At 33.2% G+C, this 15122-nt stretch overlaps 1 protein-coding gene across 3 annotated transcripts in view; it reads right to left on the bottom strand.

The window, feature by feature from the left end:
• Positions 1-15122, bottom strand: part of MYBL1 (MYB proto-oncogene like 1) — a 40218-nt gene that overhangs the window by 8848 nt on the left and 16248 nt on the right. For 2 of the 3 annotated variants that reach the window (XM_082719118.1, XM_082719120.1), the window contains exons 6-12: positions 11588-11762; positions 9141-9212; positions 8297-8401; positions 4600-4833; positions 3149-3517; positions 870-1012; positions 238-352 (exon numbers count right to left, since the gene is read on the bottom strand). In XM_082719118.1, coding sequence (XP_082575244.1) covers positions 238-352; positions 870-1012; positions 3149-3517; positions 4600-4833; positions 8297-8401; positions 9141-9212; positions 11588-11762 — 1213 coding nt within the window. The remainder of the gene's footprint in view (positions 1-237; positions 353-869; positions 1013-3148; positions 3518-4599; positions 4834-8296; positions 8402-9140; positions 9213-11587; positions 11763-15122) is intronic. The other variant, XM_082719119.1, reaches the window with a different exon arrangement.

Genomic DNA, 15122 nt, shown 5'->3' with positions numbered 1-15122 from the left:
GCTTTCTCTATATGACTTAATGTAAAAAAGTATGAATTCCAAACAAGCCAAGCAAAGGTTTATTTACAAGTCAAGGGAAAAGATTCATACAACAAATTCAAATTTATAAATCAAGAAATAAACTTTTTACTAATTTCAGTGAACATCTTTTCAAAATATAAAAAAATCAAAGATAAAGATCAAAAAAATTTTTATTAAGATCAGGATATTTCTTAAAAATAAGAAGAATATACATACCACAATTTTAAGAGGTCCATATTTTTTCTCTTGAGCAGCAAGCGCATTCTTAAAAGGCGTAGGAGTTCTTGGTGTGGTACCCAATATAGATCTTCTAATAGTAGGTGTTCTAAACCTAGCCAATCATTTAGATATTTGTATTACAGTCAAAATTGGATTCTATAAGAGTTAAGGAAGGCAAACCCATGATAAAAGCATACACTAAACTTTTCTAGCATACACATTTTATTTAAACATTCCAGGACTATTTTATAAGTAGCTTGCCTAAACTAATTCTTACTCCAATCAATCATCTTAAAATAGAAAAAGACAAATGTAGAAAAAAGTACTAAAAATGTTATTTTGCTTCATATCAAAGTTTTCCATTACCTGTAGCTGATTTTCAGTCAGTGGGAATGAAACATAAGGTTATGATCTTTTTTTTTCAATTCTAAGTCCTATATGAATCAGGATTAGGATAAATAGATGAAAAGCTTTTTTTAAACAAAGTCATTTTTATTATTTATAGGTAACCCTATGCTCAATGTGGGGCGTCTAGTGACAACCCCAAGATCAAGACTCTCATGCTCCACTGACTGAGCCAGCCAAGCACCTCATTAATCTGAAATTGTGCTTCCCATTTTCTCACTTACCCTACATTTTCCTTTTGATCTTTGGGGGTTGTTTCCTTGTGAAGAGGAGTTGTAATGAGAACTTTCTGCCCACAAATAGGGGTTGATGTAAATGAAGGATTTTCTATATTAATTTGTTCATTTCCAGGGCATGTGTTGAAAAACTAAAAAAGAGCATTTAAAGACAATTTCTAGAATGTTAAAATCCCTACAGAAATATTAAACTGATAGGATTTTCAAAGATATTTTCAAATAGAAGATATTTCTCCATTCCTTCTAGAAAAGAATTAAAAACATTTCATTTACATTCCACTTCAGGAAAATTAAGCTCCATGAGGGCAGAAATTTTAATGTTGTTTATCACTGCTTCCCCAGCTCTTTTAAGTGTTTAGCATATAATAAGCATTCAATAAATAGTTGCTTAACAAATATTCGAAAGTTACAAAACACAGTAAAATAATTTTATAACTGTATTATCAAATAAAAATCTATAGAAACCATAAATAGCTGCTATGTTAAATTTAACGGTTTCACATAACAGTGTAACTGGAAAAATTTTATTATTTTATTAATATGCATGGTTACTAATATTTTAGGTATCTTTTTCTTGAGAATTCTTTGAATTCTGAAAATAATAATGCTTTGCTGATAATATAGCTGTCCCAAAAATCTACTACAGAATTGCTAGCAAGATTCCATTTTCTAGGGGCGCCTGGTGGCTCAGTCGTTAAGCGTCTGACTTCAGCTCAGGTCATGATCCCAGGGTTCTGGGATCAAGTCCCGTATCAGGCTGCCTACTCAGCGAGGCACCTGCTTCTCCCTCTCCCACTCCCCCTGCTTGTGTTCCCACTCTCTCTCTTTCTCTCTCTCTCTGTCAAATAAATAAATAAATAAATAAATCTTAAAAAAAAAAAAAGATTCCAGTTTCTAAAGGACACAATTTACTCACTTAACTTACATATAATCATGAAATACCAATTGACTTTTGTAGCCAATGGAATAGAAACTCTGGTAGGAAGAAGTGGAAATTACGTTAAGGCTACTTGGGGGTTTTTTTGTTCATGTTTTTGTTTTTAGTTATTTATCTGAAAGAACGAGAGGGATCACAAGTAGGCAGAGAGGCAGGCAGAAAGAGAGGAGGAAGCAGGCTCTCCACCGAGCAGAGAACCTGATGCTTGGCTGATCCCAGGATGCTGAGACAATGACATGAGCCAAAGGCAGAAGCTTAACCCTCTGAGCTACCCAGGCCTACCACGTTAAGGCAACTTGTAACTGGAATGAATCCTAGCTCTAACACTTCCAGCTCCTAATATTTACAATACATTTAGCCATAAAATTAGTAGTCAAATGCTCTCAAAACCTCCTCAGATGCTTTGTAACTCTGAGAGCTGGGGTGGTATCAGAAAATGCAACTAACTGTAGTCTGTGTAAATGGCATCCCTTGAAGCACAGGGGAAATAATTTTCAGAGAACAAGTGTTTATGTACAGTTAGATTCTCCAACTTCTTAGCATCAAAGGACATCTCCAATAATATCCCAGCATCTTCCAAGTTTATTTGACCATTAAACTTCCTTCTTTTTCCATAAAACTTTTTAACCTCTACCAAGACACTTTCAGCAAACATCAGCTTCCTTCTCTTACTAACGGACTGTGGACAAATTACTTAACTTCCGAAGTTGTTCCACCTAACTGCTGAGGTGTTTTGGAAGAGGATTAACTGAGATGCTATAAGAATAGTGTTTGGCATACAACCTGGAATACAGTATTCATTAAGAAAAATAGTATTATAAAATAACAGATATAGTTTGCCTTGTATCTCTTGTAAAAATCTACTGCCCAAGGACATAACTCCAAGAGAAAGTGGGTATCTGTTCTTGACATCCTTAGAAAACCTTCAGACACATGAAATTCTTACAGTGAGCAGTTGTCTATGGATGTATACCTGATATCTGTTGAACAGTTAATCAGGAAACTGGATCTCAGTCTCAATTCTGACAGATAACTGTGGACAAACCATTTTACCTTTCTGGGCTTCTTTCCTGATGAGTCCTATAAAGATGTACAACTACTTATCTAAAATATCCCTTTTAGCTCTAAAATTTTTAAGATACTATAATGTAACTACTACACCTTATGAGACAGCTTCTGATCTACCAGAGCTTAGCACTCTCGTGTATACATTTAAATACCTTATCCATTTTTATGTGTTATCAAAGCAACAAACTGCTAGTAAGGATATTAAGGATCTAATGTAGTTGAGCTCACCAACATTTGGAAACAAACAAAAACAACCCACTACCTGTGAAGGAGAAAATGGTAGTGTTTTCACTGGTGTGTGTTTTAGTGCTGTATTACTGCCATCAGTGAAAGAGCCATCGCTATGTTCGCTGCTGGGGGACTGACCCACTCGCATTCTTCTCTTCTTTCTGAGAATGGTTGGTGGAGTGCTAAACTTGGCCACATTTGGGGATGTTACAGGAACAGCCTCACTGTCTGCACCATTACAACTGTTTTTTTTCCCTTCAAGTACAAGGCTGACATTAAATTGACATTCCATGGCTCCATCGTTGTGTTGAATTCTCATTAGTTTGACTGGGGTGGACTTGGCAGGAGAAGCAGCAGTATCAGAAAGATCAAAACTGGTAACATCACTCCATGCTACAGGATCCTGCAATAAAATAAATCCTTAACTAAAGCTAATGCTTTAAACTAGTCAAATGTGATTTTGAACATAGAAAGACGACTTTTACAAAGTTAACTACTCATTTTTTCTTTTCTTACTCAACTTTTTTTTTTTTTTTTTAAAGAAAGACTATTTGAGAGGAACAAATTATGGTTTTACTACAATTCCAATTTGGAACATTCTGAAATAATATTTCATCTAATTCAATGCTGAAGCTTACTGTCAAAATATCTTAAGTAAAAAGAACAAATTATTTTAAGTTATTATCAAAGAATATCATTCATAAAGCTTCACTCTATTCCACATCAGAAAAATACTATCAAATTTGATATAATATGGTAATATATATGGAACATCTCCAAAATGGTCATACACTTGGATCCAGAAATTCAGTCTAACCTAAGGAAATAATCATGATTTTACACAAGGGTTTACATAATATATTCTGTAATTTTTAATACTGAAAAACTGGATACCATCTAAATGTTCAATAATAGTACACTGAGTAAATAAATTTTGTTACATTCATATGATAGAATAGTATGAAGTCATTAAAATTGAAGTTTAAAAAACAGTTAAGAAAAAAAAAACAGTTAAGAAACCAAATACATGCTTATGATATAATGTAGGAAAAAAAATCTACAAACAATACATAAAAGTATCTTTTGGTTTAAAAATATATGCACGTATATATATTTTATATGTATAATACACAGCCTGAAAGAAAATACTTCAAATTATTAACTCTGGGCTTCTGGAGGATTTTTCTTCTTTACAGTTTTGTCTAATTTCCAACTCTCTCTAATATATCTGTACAACTTGTATAATAAAAAACAAATTATTAAATTTATTCTTTAAAAAAATTTTAGACCAAGTACATATTGAGATAGATATAAAGTTTTTTTGTTTTTCCCAAAAGCCATTGCAAAAAATCAGAATAAAATTAAGCATGACATATAAAGGAATGCTTAAAATAAAACTGGTCAGTGTCCCTTAAACTAAGTTTCTGAACATGAAACCATGTAACTAAAATTGAGCTTTTGATAATCTCACAATTTCAAACTTACAGATTCAATAAGTTCTAGAGTCTCTGCAAATTCTGGGATGGTCTGTAGAGAGGACAGCACAGCATTTGCCTCTACGGCCAGGAACTTTGTGGGTGAATTCTGCTGAGCAGACAGAGTTTGATTTTCATCCATACTGTAAAACTCACTAGTGTGCTCCTCGAGGCTATTTAGAGTATTAGACATGCTATCATCCATGAGGAAACTACCAGACCAGCTAGAAAAGCTTCCAGGTTGCTAAAAGTACAAAAGAAATGTGAGTATTATTTGTCATTCTCAACCTAGGCATAAATTTGGCTTTTAAGTAAGAGTTTTTTCTAGGATAACATACTTCACAACATTTCAGCTAAAAAATATAATAGCAAATACATTGTCTTGCCTCAAAATGGATGTAAACTTTTTTTTTTCATTAAATCTCTTGTCTCTATTTTTCTGACTAAATTGTTTTTAATTTACAAAGTCATGGTAAGATAAAACTAGCACATGTATACAACATAAAGTTCAAGCTCCCAGAATGTGGTCTCTCTCTACCTTTTACCCTTCATCTCCCAACACTTTCATTCATTTGTCCTCCTTTCAGGGAATACCAAATACCCAACTATTGTTGTTGCAATTCCCACAGGGGTTATTCTTTGATCCTAAAATGCCTTTGCACATACTACTGCTCCTTTTATCTAGAATGCTCTCCAACATTGACCAGGGAAAACTTTTATTCTTCATTTAAGATACACTTCAAATATTGGAAAGTGCTCCATTTCATCATCCACTTTTACCTTCCACTTACAATAATGTCCAGTTCATCTACTTTGCTAGAATATAATTATTGCCTTTCAAGAATGAGCTCAAATAGGATTTCTTCTAGGAACCCTTCTCTGACTACCTAAACCTTGGATAACTCTCATATGTGCCCCCATAAAACTTTGTGACTTATTTTCTCACACTTCTTCCTATTTCTTGTCTGTGTCTTCATTGCAGAATAAATCCTTTGAAGTCAGAGACTGTGTCATTTTTATCTCTCTGAAGAGGTACAGTGGGCAATTTACTTATCTTTTGAGCTTAGCTTCCTACTGTCTTATAATAAAAAGCAAGAAAGGAGACCTTGAAGGGAAAGTTGTTAAGAGTGAATCCTAAGAGTTCTCATTATAAGGAGAAAGTATTTTTCCCTTTTTCTTTTCTTTTTCTGTTTTGTACCTATATTGGATGACAGATGTTAACTAAACTTATTGTGGTAATCATTTCACAATATATATAAGTCAATTTATTATGCTATATACCTTAAACATACAGTGCTATAAGTCCTATCTCAATAAAACTTGGGAAAAATATGTAAAGTATATAGCTCTATCCAATAGAACTCTCAGAGATGCTGAAAATGTTCTTGTATCTGAAACTTCTCATTATGAGAGGCACTAGCTGTAAGAGCAACCAAAATGTGACTAGTGCACCTGAGGAACTGAATTTTTAAATTTCATTTAAAATTAAATGGGGCTAGTAACTACCATATTTTAGAAAGCCCATTGTCCTATCCATAGGAAGTACTCAATAAGTGGTCCCTATCATTTTTTTTTTTAAGATTTTATTTATTTATCAGAGAGAGAGACGGGGAGAGAATGATCACAGCCAGACAGAATGGCAGGCAGAGGCAGAGGGAGAAGCAGGCTCCCTGCTGAGCAAGGAGCCCGATGTGGGACTCAATCCCAGGATGCTGGGATCGTGACCTGAGCTGAAGGCAGCTGCTTAACCAACTGAGCCACCCAGGCGTCCCAGTCCCTATCATTTTTAAAAATAAAAACTACTAGAATGTGCTAGATAGTAACAATAGCAAAATGTTAAGTTTCAAGTAAGGTGAAAAAATTTCCAATATTGTTGTAAAATAAGTTCCACCTGTTTCAAAGTTTCTCCAAAATAAAAGAAACTAAAGTACTCTTATTAGCATAGACAACTTCTGAGTTTGCAGTCACTTTCCAGAGATAGGTTGCAAGCCATATGCATTTCAATTAAATTTGGAGGTGGGAAAAGATCCAAAAAGATGACTAGGCCCAATGGAAAAACCACAGGGTTGCATTCAGACTCACCTGAATAGAAATTTCTAACAACAAACTACCTACTCTGCAGAATTAACATAAAGATTACTGAGAATACATAAAACACATCTATAATGGTCGAACATAATGGATACTCAGTAAAATGACAATAATTACTATCAAATACTTTTAAGAATACTTTATATGTATATGGACTCTATTCCCCGCTGGGTGTAGCAACTTCCCTCTAAAATCTAGAATCTCTAACCAGATATTTACAAGAGTGGATTTTAGATAAATAAGTTCTAAAAAGAAAAAATTAATAGCTCTCTTCATTTTAAAGCAAAATGCCATATCTTTTAGCTAGTTATATCTTCTTATCATTCCTGTCATTCCTAAAAATGACAGAAACTATCAAAAAAATTAAAAATGGTTTAAACATGATATAATTATCCAGAAATGTGGACTCTCCAACCATAACTGTTTATTTCTTAATAAAATCAAAATTAATTTTAAAATAAGTGCACTTCATGTCTTTCTATTTGTCAATTATTTTTGCAATTGCAAAACAAAAACTATGCTTCCTATGGCATGCATCTTGTCTGTTACAGTTAACAAATGTTTTTATTAACACTTTGAAATGGTATAAAGTCATCACCAGTTGCCTTGTAACACTATTTCAAGAACTCAGTTATTCTATTTAGTAATTTTGTATTAGTTCCCAGTCACTGTGAATGGACAGTCCCCTCATTAACTCCCAAACCAAAAATAACCTTTTCCTAGATGCAAAAACTTAAAATTGTCATTTAAGTATAAACTTTCTTTCTTTTAATTCATCTAACATAGCCCAACTTGGCTAGAATGAATACCATTTATCCTAATTTAATACTCTTAATTGTTCCCATCAACCAATATTCATATAAAAATTTCTTTAAAGAGGAGTGCCTGGGTGGCTCAGTGGGTTAAAGCCTCTGCCTTCGGCTCAGGTCATGATCCCAGGGTCCTAGGATCCAGCACCACATCGGGCTCTCTGCTCAGCAGGGAGCCTGCTTCCCTTCTTTCTCTGCCTGCCTCTCTGCCTACCTGTGATCTCTGTCAAATAAATAAACAAAATCTTAAAAAAAAAAAAAATTTAAATGTGCCCTTTCCCTATAATTTCTTAAGTTATTTTTTTTCCAATTTACCAAATTTGTATTCATAATATAGTAAATAGGAAAAAATGCTCAAGGACAGAATAAAAGCAATTTAGAAGCACATAAACCTCTACACATCTATTAAATTCTTTATTTTTCAAACATTTTTTTCTATTAAAGCTATCATTTCCAGGAATGTCTAAAATAAAGAGCCAAAAATCATAATAAAAGCAAAGTCTATTCTAAATTGCACATCATTTTCACAAATATGTATATACATATTGAAGATCACACTTTAAGTCTGCTTGACATTTACAACTCAAGAAACATCTTAATACAGAACACTGTAAAATATGTTTAAAGTTTTGTATATCAAAATCAGGCAATCTCAACACTGCAAAATAGAAAAACTGTTTTTCATCCACATTAAAATCTGAAGTCATACTGAATAGTATATTAGTACATGAAAGTCAATGCTAATGAAAACTATAAAAACACATAAAGGATTCTAACAAAATCTAAACACTAAAGCTTATTTCTTACCGATGAAACTCGCTTTCTTCTAACTTCATTCTCAGCTGACATAAGAAGCAACTCAAGTTCCTTTATTTTTTTTTCCTTATCAGGATCTTCATCAATGAAGGGTGGCTAAAATAAGTTAAATAAAAGAGAAAGACATGCTACTTAAACAACTGTTTTATTATTACTACTATTATTATTACTGCTCTAATTTTTATCTTCTATGCAACATAAAATCTATTTTCTCTGATAAAGGTTAATACAACTAAATACCAAATGTTCAATATCACAATCTCTCTGGTATCTAAATATTTTCAACTTAACAGAAAAGATTTGGGAAATTTATGTTATTTATTTATTTATTTTTAAGTAATCTCTACCCTCAACATGGGGTTCAAACTCATGAGCCCGAGATCAGGAGCCACATGCTCTAACGACTAAGCTAGCCAGATGCCCCCAGAATTAGGAAATTCAAATGCATAAAAAACTAAATAAATAAACAAATGCATGAAAAAAAACTTATACTGTATCATCTATATTAATTTAGAAATTAATGTCTGGAGTCTGTTTTATTAAATCACATGTATGCACAATTTATCCAATTTAAGAAAAATACAACCTGAATGCTTTACACTGGAAAAATGAAAGGACCATCCTACTGGTGTTGTCAACCACCTAACATTTGTACATTTATATTTCTCAAACCCATTTATAAACTTTCTCCTTTAGCGTTAGAATATCCAAAATAAGCATAACAGATAGCATTGTTTTTGTCCTAGTTTTATGAATGAGGAAATAGAACTATTAGACTTTCAAATATATGTTTGAAAGTGGTTCTTTTTTTTTTTGGTTATAAATAAAAAGTTACCTGAATAAACGCAGAAGTCTGAACATGTTCTACACAATTGCCTTCAGGTGACACATACTGATAGCCTGGGATCTAAAAAGTAATTAAAATATTAGTATCATACATATAGCACTATATAATTTTTTAAAATCTGAGGTAAAGCATGAAAACTCTTGACAAAATAACAGCATTAAAAACTCATAAAGTGGGCGCCTGGGTGGCTCAGTGGGTTAAGCCGCTGCCTTCGGCTCAGGTCATGATCTCAGGGTCCTGGGATCGAGTCCCGCATCGGGCTCTCTGCTCAGCGGGGAGCCTGCTTCCTCCTCTCTCTCTGCCTGCCTCTCTGCCTACTTGTGATCTCTCTCTGTCGAATAAATAAAAATAAAATCTTAAAAAAAAAAAAAACTCATAAAGTATCTCTGTTAACTTTGAAAATTCATTTATATAATAGTTTCTAATAACTACATCTTTGTTCTTAGACTCTATTAATGAAAAGTAACTCTTAAGAAAGACCTATCTTCTCCTGGATGAAATACAAGAATTACTTGGCAAATATTTATCAGCAAATCAGTCTATTATCTACAATATCCACCAAATTATTTTTTTAATGTGCTATTAGAAGGATTGCTCTATTTCTGGAAGAAGACAAAGTAATTGCTCTTATCTTTCAGAGGAAGGGCTTGGTCCATATGAAGCACTCACAAAGATAGTGACTAAAGAAAGTTTTTCAATATTCATACCTCCTACTCCTACCACCACCCCATGCCAATCTCTGTGTAAAAAGATATGAAAACAGAGGCATCTTCTATTACTTGTCTTAGAAAAACAGTCAGAATCATTCGTGCTTTTTAATACTCTGACAACAGACCAAGAATTATTTTCTTTCTTTTCCAAAGCATCTGTAATAAGAATTTTGGTTGCATGCAAATTTAGTGTGTAATGGTAGAAAGAAGCATGAGAAGGTATTTTCAGAAACCTAAAAATCTAATATAAGTAAGAAATTGTTTATTTTCCATAATGCCTACCTAAATCACTATCTGACGCAGAATCACAAACTACTACTAATATAGAACTTAACTTTCACAATACCTGCTTTGTATGTTATTACTAAACTTTCAATGAATTAGAAACTTATTTTTCTCCATCTTTTCATTTAAATCTGTGACAGTACTTCACACCTTTTTTTCTTTCAAGTCAAAATTAGAATGATTTTTTTAGTAGCTTAAATGAGTTGAATTATGAATGCACAAATTTTTCAAGAATTATAAAAGTACAATTATAAACAATTCTTAAAGTACGAGAAATACCCTTATTTTCCAACATATTTTGATTGAGACTGTTAAACACTCCCTTGACCCCAAATAATTTTTAAAACTATGTTTCTATGAGTTAAAAAATAAATTTAAATAACCTTTCTAAGACAGAAGCAGAATGTTTCAGTTTATGCTGCTGAAATCTAGGACTCTAAAGAAAAATGTAAAGAAACAGACAATAAAAACCTTCAGGTACTGAGTATCAGCAGGTAACTATACTGTCTTCACATGTTTTCCTATTTGTAAACTAAGATGTCATTACTTTTTTAAAAGGATTCTTTTAAACTTATGTCCAAAAAATAAAGTCCGTTTAATGAGATAAATTCAAATCAAATCTGTGCATACTGACCACAAGATTTTTAACACTCAAATTTTATCTTTTGGTAGAAACTATTATTAAGTCCTGACTTAATCTTTACATTTTATGCGATAAAAACCAAGAATTGTTCAACACAAAAAATGGTATGACAGATAGGCAGACAGAAAAATATAAAACAAACCTTATGAAAACTCCTAAACTAATTTCTTGCAGAGAAGAAAATGCACTTCCCCTATCAGGAGCTTGGGAAATCTCTACTCTAATGAACCTGTCTAAACAAAGACTGACATCACTTAGTTGATTGGTTACTAGGGAGAAAAGCAAAATTGAGTGCCATCAAAGAACCAATTAATTATCTACCATACCTCCCAAAATGATGAATGGATTTTGACTATTTTCTCCTTAAAACCATTTTATACACACTTACCTATTAGAGATAAGCAATACTACAATTACACAAAATATTTTTTAAATGGAAACTACAATGGATGTTAAAGCATAGATGATCATAAGCTTTGAATCATAAATGAAGATTCAAAGGATGGTAGCATTAGGAAATGTACATACTAAGTTTCTTAACTGGATAATATAAAAATTACCAAAACAGGGAAACATTTTAATGAGTCTGTTTCCAAAATATTTATCAATCAAAGTAAGTAGAGATAAACCTCCACTAAAGGTTTAACAGCTAGTTATGGCAATTTTTTTGCAGTTTGGAAATTTAATTGTCTATTCCCCTTAATATATGTTGAATCTGTTGTATTAAGAAACCAAACATCCTCCCAAATAACAACTAAAGAAATCTTTTAAATAATAAAGGTATTAAAAATATGTGCCTGAACAGGTATGTAAAACTGATTCTGGGTTTGCAAATGGTCCATAGTCGCACAAGGTTTGTGTTGAAGTTTCGATGAAGATCGTTCTGATTTTATTCCATCTTGTAAGTAGCCCTCCTGTTCCACTTTTCTTCGCATGGTAGAATTCCAATGGTTTTTGATAGAATTATCAGTCCTAAGAAATGAAAGTGAATAATTTAAAAAGGAAAAAAAGGATTCCACAAATTTTAACACTGTATAAAGTGTACAAAGTGCTTAAAACAAATTTTTACAAATAATGAAACTAGATACTTTCTCGATTCAAAAATAAACTGTCAGGCAGGCACAGTTCTAAACTGGAGATAAAGCAGTGATGAGAAAGTCCCTGCTTTCATGAGGCTCACATTTGAAAGCGTGGCAGCATGGAAGGAGAGAAGAATAGAAAACAAAAATTTAAATAAGAAGAAAAACATCAGTGCAAACTAAATTCAACAATACATAAAAAGATCATATACCATAACCAACTGGGATTTATTCTAAGGATACAAAGATGGTTCAGTATCTGTAAAATCAATCAATACCATATTAACAAAATAAAGGATAGAAGTCATATCATCTCAATAGATGCAGAAAAAGTATGTGATAAAATTCAACATCCATTTATGATAAAAACTCTCAACAAAGTGGGTACAACAGAGGAAACATATCTCAACATAATAAAAGCCATACAGGACAAATGCACAGCTAATATCAAAGTCTATGGTGAAAAGCTGAAAGCTCTTCCTCTAAGATAAGGAACAAGACAAGTATGCCCATTCTTGCCACTTTCATTCAACATAGTTTTGGAAGTCCTAGCCACGGCAACCAAACACGAAAAAGAAAGAAAAGGCATCCAAATTTGAAAAGAAGTAAAACTGTCACTATTTGCTGATGACATGACTATATATATAATATTAAAAAAAAAAAAAAAACACGTAAAGAATCCACCAAAAAAAATTAGAACTAATAAGTGAATTCGGAAAAGTTGCAGGATGCAAAATCAGTACACAGAAATCTGTTGTGTTTCTAATACACTAATAACAAACTATTGAAAAGAAATTAAGAAAACAATACCAGTCACAGCTGCATCAAATAGAATATAATACCTAGGAAAAAACTGATCAAGGAAGTTAAAGCTCTGTACTCTGAAAACTGTAAGACACTGATGAAAGAAACTTAAGATGGCACAAATAAAAGGAAAGATAGACTACACTTATAGACTGAAAGGATTATTAAAATGTGCATACCACAAAAAGCAATCTACAGATTCAATGCAATACCTACCAAAATACCAGTAGCATTTTCATAGAGCTAGAACAAATAATCCTAAAATTTGTACAGAACCACAAAAGGCCCCTACTAACCAACGCAATCTTTAGAGAGAAGAACAAAGCTGGAATTATCTCACTCCCAGATTTCAAACAGCACTACAAAGTGATAGTAATCAAAACAGTATGGTAATGACACAAAACAGAAACATAAGTCAAAGGAACAGAATAGAATCCAGAAACAAACCCACATTTATACAGTCAATTAATCTTCAACAAATGAGGCAAGACCATATAAAGGGGAATAAAACAGTCTTATCAATAAATGGTGCTAGGAAAACAGAACTATATGAAAGGATGAAACTGGACAACTTTCATAAACAATATACAAAAATAAACTCAAAACAGATTAAATACTTAAATATAAGACCAGAGACCACAAAACTACTCAAAGTAAACAGGCAGTTAGCTCTTGCACATTGGTTTAAATAGTTTTTTCAAGGGCAACAAAAACAAAAAGCACTACATCAAACTAAAAAGCTTTTACACAGTGAAGGAAACCATCCATAAAACAAAAAGGCAACCTACTGAATGAGAGGAGATATTTGCAAATGATATAACCAATAGGAGTTAACATCCAAAATACATAGAGAACTCATACAACTCAATATAAAAAATTTTTTTTAAATTGGGAGAGAACATGAACAGATATTTCTCCAAAGAAGGCATACAAATGGCCAATAGACTTAAAAAGATGCTCACTAATCATCAGGGAAATGCAGATCAAAACCACAATGATTCAGGGCGCCTGGGTGGCTCAGTCAGTTAAGCGGCTGCCTTTGGCTCAAGTCATGATCTCCGGAGTCCCCACATCAGGCTCCCTGCTCAGCAGAGAGCCTACTTCTCCCTCTCCCTCTGTGTGCCACTCTGTCTACTTGTACTTTCTATCTCTCTGTCAAATAAATAAAACAAAACAAAACAAAACGACCTGTCACCTTATGCAGGTCAGAATAGCTACTATCAAAAATGACAAGAGGGGCGCCTGGGTGGCTCAGTGGAATAAGCTGCTGCCTTCGGCTCAGGTCATGATCTCAGGGTCCTGGGATCGAGCCCCGCATCTGCCTCAGCATCCCTGCTGAGCAGAGAGCCTGCTTCCCCTTCTCTCTCTGCCTGACTCTCTGCCTACTTGTGATCTCTCTGTCAAATGAATAAATGAAATCTTTTTTTAAAAATGACAAGAGAAAACAAGTGTTGGCAGGGATGTGGGAAAAAAAGAACCTTCATGAACTCTTGGTGGGAATGCAAAAAGATACAGCCAACATGGAAAACAGTATGAAGATTCCACAAAAAAAAAAGTAAAACTACACATGATCCAGTAATTCCATTTCTGGAAATTTATGTGAAAAAAACAAAAACACTAATACAAAAATATATGCACACCCATGTTCACTGCAGCATTATTTACAGCCAAGATATGGAATCCACCCAAGTGGCCACTGAAAGATGAACAGAAAAAGAAGATGTAGTGTATGCATGCAATGAAATATTATTCAGGCATAAAAAATGAAATCTTGTCATTCACAACATGGAGGGACCTAGAGGGTACTATGCTAAGTGAAAAAAGTCAGATAAAGATATATACCATAGAATTTCACTTATCTGTAGAATCTAAAGAACAAAACAAACAGAACAGAACAAAAACGGACTCATGGATACTAAGAACAACGTGGTGGCTGCCGGGGGGAGCGGAGGTTGAGCAGAGAGCAGGGAATAGGGGAAGGAGATTAAAAGTAAAAACTTCCAGCTATAAAACAAATAAGACATGAGGATACAATGTACAGCATAGGGAATATAATTAATAATACATAACAATTTTGTATGGTGACAGATGGTAGCTACATTTAGCTTGGTGATCACTTAAAAATGTATATAAATGTTAAATTACCACGTTGTATACCTGAAAATAATATAATATTACATGTCCAAAACACTTCACTTGGAAAAAAGCAAAGAAAAACATCAGCACAATGCAGATCATTAAAGTAGGATAAGAAAAGTGAGTAAATAGGGTAATTTGATAGGTGGTCCAGGAAAGCCTCTGTGAGGTGACGGTAAAGCTAAGACTGAATGACAAGAATGAACCTGCCATACAAGAAGAGAAAAAAAGAGCGCTCCTTATAACGACATCGAGAGGGCAAAGGCCTAGAAGCCAGGAACAAACATGGTCAAGAAAAACAAACCACAAATTA

This window comes from Mustela nivalis (assembly GCF_964662115.1).
Source record: "Mustela nivalis genome assembly, chromosome: 2".
In the NCBI taxonomy this organism is placed as follows: Eukaryota; Metazoa; Chordata; class Mammalia; order Carnivora; family Mustelidae; genus Mustela; species Mustela nivalis.
Note: the sequence above shows the minus strand (reverse complement) of the source record. Positions and strands in the feature narration are given on the sequence as shown.